The 7,257-nt window shown below is 32.8% G+C and overlaps 1 protein-coding gene across 1 annotated transcript; it reads left to right on the forward strand.

Annotated features, from left to right (window-relative positions):
• The first annotated feature begins 713 nt into the window (after window positions 1–713).
• Window positions 714–6,449, forward strand: HDAC1 (Histone deacetylase 1). Its single transcript, XM_961540.4, has 5 exons — window positions 714–945; window positions 1,257–1,369; window positions 1,424–1,865; window positions 4,781–5,581; window positions 6,034–6,449. The coding sequence occupies exons 1-5, from the start codon at window positions 897–899 to the stop codon at window positions 6,099–6,101; spliced, it is 1,473 nt and encodes a 490-aa protein (XP_966633.1). The 5' UTR covers window positions 714–896; the 3' UTR covers window positions 6,102–6,449.
• Window positions 6,450–7,257: the final 808 nt, after the last annotated feature.

Genomic DNA, 7,257 nt, shown 5'->3' on the forward strand with positions numbered 1-7,257 from the left:
GTAGATTAAGCCCAAACAACTTTTGTTTTTTTGTGGTAAAATTATCTTAGTAAAACCTGAAAAACTTAAAGGCAAGAAATAAGAATTTCTCAGTTTCGAATGTAAAGGGAAAAATGTTTAGGAATGCAACCCCTTAATTATTTCTAACTAAGTGTAAAGAAGAATTTAGAACTTGCTCTACTGAAAACTGCTAACCAATCTTCATAACATATAATTGTTGTTTTCTTCGATAAATAAGTTTTTTACAGTAGAGGCTTCCTTTTTCATGAGAATTTTTGTATGAAAAGCTGATTTTTGTTCATTAGTTAATGTGGCATTATTAGCGGTGTAGTTAGAAAAAACAGTTCTAAGGAACAAAGTTGTGGTGAATTATCTTCTACGATTCAGGTATTATTTAATTTTCCATTATTCGAACATTGGTAAAAAACCGTCTTCAACGTTTTTGGGACCCCTTCGGTTGAAAATCACAGCTTTCTTGATTAATGAAGGGTCAAGGGACTTTCCCTTCGTTAATCAAGGAAGCTGTGGATATGGTCTTAAGGACTCTTCTAAAGAAAAGAGATGGCGCTACGTAAGGAGAGTTTTTTTAAGTTAGGAGAATCAACTCCAACAATGAAAAAGAAAGCTTTGTTACGGCCTTAATGGTGGCATTACAATGCAAAAACGAAAAGAATCACCCTGTTTATTTTTTAGTAGGGAAATTCAACTTTACACTAAATCGCCACCGGTGCTAGGTTGGCGTCCTTGCTGCGGGAACAACGGTGCCATTTGCAAAGCGGCGTGTTGTGCTACCGCCGTAATTCTAATAATTTAAACAAATTGTTACAAAGTGAACAGTGATTTGTAATAATTAAAGCCAAAGTAATTAAAAACAATTTAGTTTTCTACAGTACAAGATGGCCACACAACCTCACAGTCGGAAACGTGTTTGTTACTATTACGACAGTAAGTAGCCACCAATTTCAGCCAAACATGAATTATTCCACCATTTTGGGGCGTTTGTTTTTGAAATTTGCCAACAAAATGCATGCGTTTGCTTAATTTTGTGTCGTATCGTGCTATCATGTAAATACGATTTTCGAAACCGTAAGCCTGGAAATTCACGGTAGACTACGGTCGCGGTATTTTTGCTCGGTGCTGATTGGTTAGCTTGGTTTATGATGAGATGATGACGCTTTTTTGTACGGTGTTACGATGGCGAATGTTATTAGTCCATCGTGAATTTTGATTCAATTCTGATAATTTTGAATTGTTAGGCGATATTGGGAATTACTATTATGGGCAAGGACACCCCATGAAGCCCCACCGCATAAGGATGACCCATAATTTGCTGCTCAATTATGGTCTGTACAGAAAAATGGAGATTTATGTGAGTATTTAATTTCCATGAATTGTTGGTGTTATTTAGTTTTGACTTTCCCAGCGCCCCCATAAAGCCACTGCCGAAGAAATGACCAAGTTTCACTCGGATGACTACATTCGATTTCTCAGATCCATCCGACCTGACAACATGTCTGAGTACAACAAACAAATGCAGAGGTTTAATGTAGGGGAGGACTGTCCTGTCTTTGACGGTTTGTACGAATTCTGCCAACTCTCAGCTGGGGGCTCAGTGGCGGCAGCTGTTAAATTGAACAAGCAAGCGTCCGAAATTTGCATCAATTGGGGCGGGGGTTTGCATCACGCGAAAAAATCCGAAGCTTCGGGCTTTTGCTACGTAAATGATATTGTTCTGGGGATTTTGGAGCTGTTGAAGTACCACCAACGCGTGTTGTACATCGATATTGACGTGCACCACGGTGACGGTGTCGAAGAGGCTTTTTACACCACTGACCGGGTGATGACAGTCTCGTTCCACAAATACGGTGAGTATTCTAAAAATAAGACAAAGGGGCGAAACGAGATACAAAATAACTCGATGTTTTTACCAAAAATTTAGTCCCCCAGAGCATCAGTGCTCCATAGCATCGTTTTGGTTTCATTTAAATTAATTTAAACTCAACCGGTTCACTATTTGTCTGAGAAAAATGTGCTGTTCTAGGGGAAAAACATTATTGAAATGTTTTTAAAACGTTGCAAATACGGTTAGTAAAATACAAAGAGGTGTATAAGTATTAAAGCAAACTGTTCGAAACATTTTTTATATGTCGAGAATTACTTAAATATTTTGTTGTAAAATTTTCTTCTAATACGGTCAGAAGTTTCCAACAAAGGATGAAAATTGTATTACTCTGAATAATTCAGCTAACTTAAAGTCGTTTTATAGATGAAAAGCATTTTTTTAAGAAATCTCATCGAATAAAGGCAAAGAATGTGTTTGCTTTTTTTAATACCTACTTAAACACATTTCTAAGGTAAAAATTCACTTTTCTTGCTTAGTTTTATATTACTTTTGCCTTTGTTTTTGTCAAAAAAAAAAAACAAAAATGAAGATCGGAAATGATTTTATTTTGGCTTTTTTGTTCTTGTTTTGAGTGATTTTCTTTGTTTTTTTTTTCACAATTGCTTTAATAACTCGGTAATTTTCTGAAATTTATATATTCTTTGGACATTTTTAGTTCTAGTTTTATTTATTAGTTTCAATCAATTTAACATTTTGCTTAAATAGGTTTAAAAAGGATTATCAGTGGACATCGAATATCCATTTTTGCCTTTCTTCAGCATTTTGATTAAAAACATACCTATTTCTCATAAATTGGTTACAACAGGACCAAAAATCATTAGTAATCTAAGCGAGAAACTCACTGTGAAATGACCACTTTTGTATGACTTCGTTAAACACTCCGAACATTTTCTTTATTATGATTTCGTTGTTTGTATGATTTCGTTAAACACTTTGAACAATTTCTTTATTACGTAGAAAATTACGGTATTTTTATTATTAAACAAGTAAGTATTAAACAAGTGTAAGATGATTTTACTTTTTTCGTAAAACTGCATTAAAACGCCAAAAATAATTTAATTACGTTTGAAATACCGGATTTTTATTTTAAATATGCAAAACTTTGTCAGAAGACCAATGAATGATCTTGATAGTTGTCGTTCCTTTCGGTGGGCTTACGGTGACTTGTTAAAACAAGATGAGAAATTATTTGATACGTCGGAAATGACGTGAATTTTGAGCGAAAGGTCGAAAATAATGTGAATTATTTTGATCAGTTTTTCTAGAATTGGGTCGTTTTTTTTTTGTAAAATTTGAAGTACAAATGCCGAACATATCACATAATTATTATTTTACCTATAATTAGGTATATATTATTTTTGCTTTTAAGCACACTTCTCACTTTTCTGTTGAAATTTCGCTCAAATAGAGCAAGTGATTATCAATAAAGTTATCGAATATTACGTCACTTTGATTTTTTTCCACTTACTCATAGTAATTCGCATTAATTCGCTAGAATAACAGGCCAAAAAAATCACAAATGAAGGTAGGGAATGACATTACTTTGGTCTTTTTCGCCATACATATTTATGTGGGAAACTAAGATTTGTTGCAATTTTGTCAATAAATGAAACTAGATGAAAATTGACGCTCTTGTGGCCTTTTTAGAATAATGTAAGATGTAAGTCATTTTGTAATTTTTATTCTTCTGTATTTATTTGAAGAGAAAGGTACTTAACTATTGTGTTTAAACCCATTTTGCTTACGCTCTGCAGTGTTTCTTCAAACATGGATCATTATTCATTAGTCATTAATTCTTACAATTTATTTTTCAATTTACATTTTATTTTTCTCTAGCTATCATAACACGCCCCTTTGTACATTACATTCGCTACTTCTAAAAAAAGTGCGACATTGAATATTAAATCAAATGGGCGAAGTTTTACTAAAACTCGGATTTGAAACTTTATTTCCAGTTTTCTACAAAATTAGAGCCACATTTTTAAAGTTTGAAATACGAGCAGAAAAAAGAAATACAAATTGATGACGGACGGGACACAAAAATTCTGTTAATTTAAAAGGCACTAATTATTCCAACAACTATTTTTATAGTAAAAGGTGGTACCAGTTTAAACCAGAAAACCAAAGAATCTGCGTGAAAATAGCTTTTATTATTATTTAATAATAGGTTTTAATTTTTAAAGACTTTAAAAATATTAAAATTAGACAGCGGAAATTAAAAATTCTTGGTTTTGTTTAACAAAAGAAATAAGAACATTTTATGTTTGTGGTAACGGGCGGGAACCAGAAGTTATAAAGAACCCGTAATATTACTAATCAATTTACTTAGCGATTTCCATTTTCCATTTTCTAAACGACCAAAAACTAGAAAAATACTGTTCAAAAATATTCAACAGTTGTAGTATTTTACTCGTAATGTTATCACCTAAACGGCATAGTATGTAAATTATAGAATCCAATGAACTAATTTAATTTAAATTTAAATAATTATCCTCTCTTTTGTCATAAAATACATTAAATATAAACAAAATCGTGTATTTTGAAAGAAACTTAAAATTACTAAAATCATTTTGAAATCTTGAGGTCAGCCAAGTTGTATTTTTCCTGTAATAGCCGAGTACTCACTGATATTAACAAAAGGTTAAAATTTATGGAGACTAAAGGTAGCAGCAGATATTGTATCCTTAATCGTATTCGCACCGTTTTATTGGAATAAGTTGGAATTGTTTTTAACGGAATGTTACTTTTATTTATATTTATATTATTGAGAATTGAATTCTCTATTTACCTTTAATTTTGTTATTGTTTCTAAGACGTTAATGGAACAATTGCGCTGCTTGGCGACGGGGACATAATCTAATATTTGGTTATTCTTAGGCGAGTACTTCCCCGGAACGGGCGATCTCAGAGACATTGGCGCCGGCAAAGGCAAGTACTACGCCGTCAATATCCCCCTTCGTGACGGCATGGACGACGAATCCTACGAGAAGATTTTCGTTCCGATAATCAGCAAAGTTATGGAGACGTTCCAACCGAGCGCTGTTGTTCTCCAATGTGGTGCAGACTCCTTAACTGGTGACCGCCTGGGGTGCTTCAACCTCACGGTGCGAGGCCACGGCAAGTGCGTGGAGTTCGTCAAAAAGTACAACCTTCCATTCATGATGGTCGGAGGTGGTGGATACACCATTAGGAACGTCTCCAGAGCATGGACGTACGAAACTTCCGTCGCTCTAGGTGTGGAAATCGCCAACGAACTCCCTTATAACGACTACTTCGAGTACTTTGGTCCCGATTTTAAGCTACATATCAGTCCGAGCAATATGGCCAATCAGAACACCCCCGAGTATTTGGATAAAATCAAGACGCGCTTGTTTGAAAATTTGAGGATGTTGCCGCACGCACCAGGTGTGCAAGTTCAGGCGATTCCAGAAGACGCGATCAATGAAGAATCGGATGGAGAGGAGAAAGTTGACAAAGACGAGAGACTACCTCAGAAAGATCTCGATAAGAGGATCGTGCCAGAAAATGAATTTTCCGATAGTGAGGACGAGGGAGAAGGGGGGCGAAGAGACAATCGGACGTATAAGGGACGAAAGAGGCCGCGGCTTGAAAAAGGGGTTGATGGGAAAGAATCAACAGGGGATGAAAAAATCAAAGAAGAACTAAAATCTGAAAAAGGTAATTGTGGTACCTGTTTGCTATTTTTAATAAGTACAAATTAAATGCACAGTAAATAACAAACTTTTTAAAATTTTATTTGTTTTTGAAAATATATTGCTGTTAATTCCAAATCAGATACTGAAACTAAAGTAAAATGTACAAATTTCTTGACAAGAAAAAATAACAATATCATATAATTATGGTCATTATATTTTTACATGTTTTTGTCTTGTTATTGTAATAGTTTTGTGACCAGGATATTAATTATAAGATTGTAGGCATCAGTTTTTGTCCATAAAATTAGGTAACGTGAATATACGATTTTTTTACTGGGCATTTTGTACTGAACAAACTTTAATAAAATACTGTGCGTGCTTTACTTATTAAAATTTTTTACTGTGCAAAATATATACTGATTAAAATTAAATTGATTACTGTTCTCGTTTTTTAATTGTGTATTTTTTTTTCAGAAGAGAAAGAAGATAGTAAAGCGAACACAATTGATGATTTGAAGAAAGATACGGGACCAACTCCGTGACATACTTCTTCCCAGTATTCTAAATATAAGTGTCGTCAATAGCTAATTATCTTATTTTATTAAGAAACTAATTTTTAAGAGAAAAAATGGATTCACTTTTACAACTGATTAAAGTGAAAGTTTACGACATACCCAAGTATGCTTGAAATGACAAAACATTTTGTATATTACAGTGTTAACGTAATATCGTAATTATTGAATGCAATAATCAGTGTTTTGTTGTGTTCCTTTTTTATTTAGTTTGTAGATTATTTTGTACATATTCATTCCATTATTTGCTATTTATGTCATATCAAAATTACGCCTTTGTAACATTTCATTTTCTGTAAATAAAATCTTATGGTTTTATTTATTTTTATTTGCTTGTATCTATTTCCAGATTTGGTAATAAAATTATATAAAAGTAAATTTATTTCAACTTATTTCAATGCGGGCATGGGATAAGAAATTTAACCTCAAGAGTTACGTTCGCTGTAGCAGGAATTTAGCCCATTTAATTAAAAAAAATAAGTCGTGAACAAATGATATAACCCTCGACAGTTTTTGTCTATTTTCTTCGTGTGTGATTAACTATTTAATTTTTTCATTCATAATTTGCATTTAATCGTACTTTCGACCAAGGAAAATATTTTCACCGAACAGAATCTAATGGATTATGGCTGAGTTCAAACTCTAAGACGAAAAAATTGCTAACTATTGTGACCTATAAACATATACGCAAAATATTAAAACATTTTTCTGTCAGAAGGTTATGTAAATTGAATTGAATTTTAAAAAATAAATGAAATTTATAAAAATAAAGAATGTATATTAGAAAAAATAACAATAAGACAAAACTAAAAACCACTAACTGATTTATTGTTTCTTTTTTTGCAAAAAACAGTTTGTAAATTATTAAACAATGTTTAATTGTTCTAAAACAACCATTTTTCAAATGTTGTTTCTAATCATATTAATTAATATAACCGACCCTGAGTTTTATTTTCACTTTAGTCAAATTTCGCCACAATTTGAATCTCCTTATTAAGTCACAGCCATTCAACAACGTCTTCACATTTAGGAAACCTCTGACCACACGCAGTTATTCACCACTGTCTTACCCCCGAAATGAACGTAAACTACCGGAAATACGACCAAATGATAAGTGTAAAAAATA

The sequence above is a fragment of the Tribolium castaneum genome, chromosome 1 (genome assembly GCF_031307605.1).
Source record: "Tribolium castaneum strain GA2 chromosome 1, icTriCast1.1, whole genome shotgun sequence".
Lineage (NCBI taxonomy): Eukaryota > Metazoa > Arthropoda > Insecta > Coleoptera > Tenebrionidae > Tribolium > Tribolium castaneum.

Coding starts and splice junctions, on each gene's coding strand:
- HDAC1 (XM_961540.4), top strand. CDS start 897: ATGGCCACACAACCTCACAGTCGGAAACGTGTTTGTTACTATTACGAC. Junction 946..1,256: donor TGTTTGTTACTATTACGACA/GTAAGTAGCCAC, acceptor TTGAATTGTTAG/GCGATATTGGGAATTACTAT. Junction 1,370..1,423: donor ACAGAAAAATGGAGATTTAT/GTGAGTATTTAA, acceptor TGACTTTCCCAG/CGCCCCCATAAAGCCACTGC.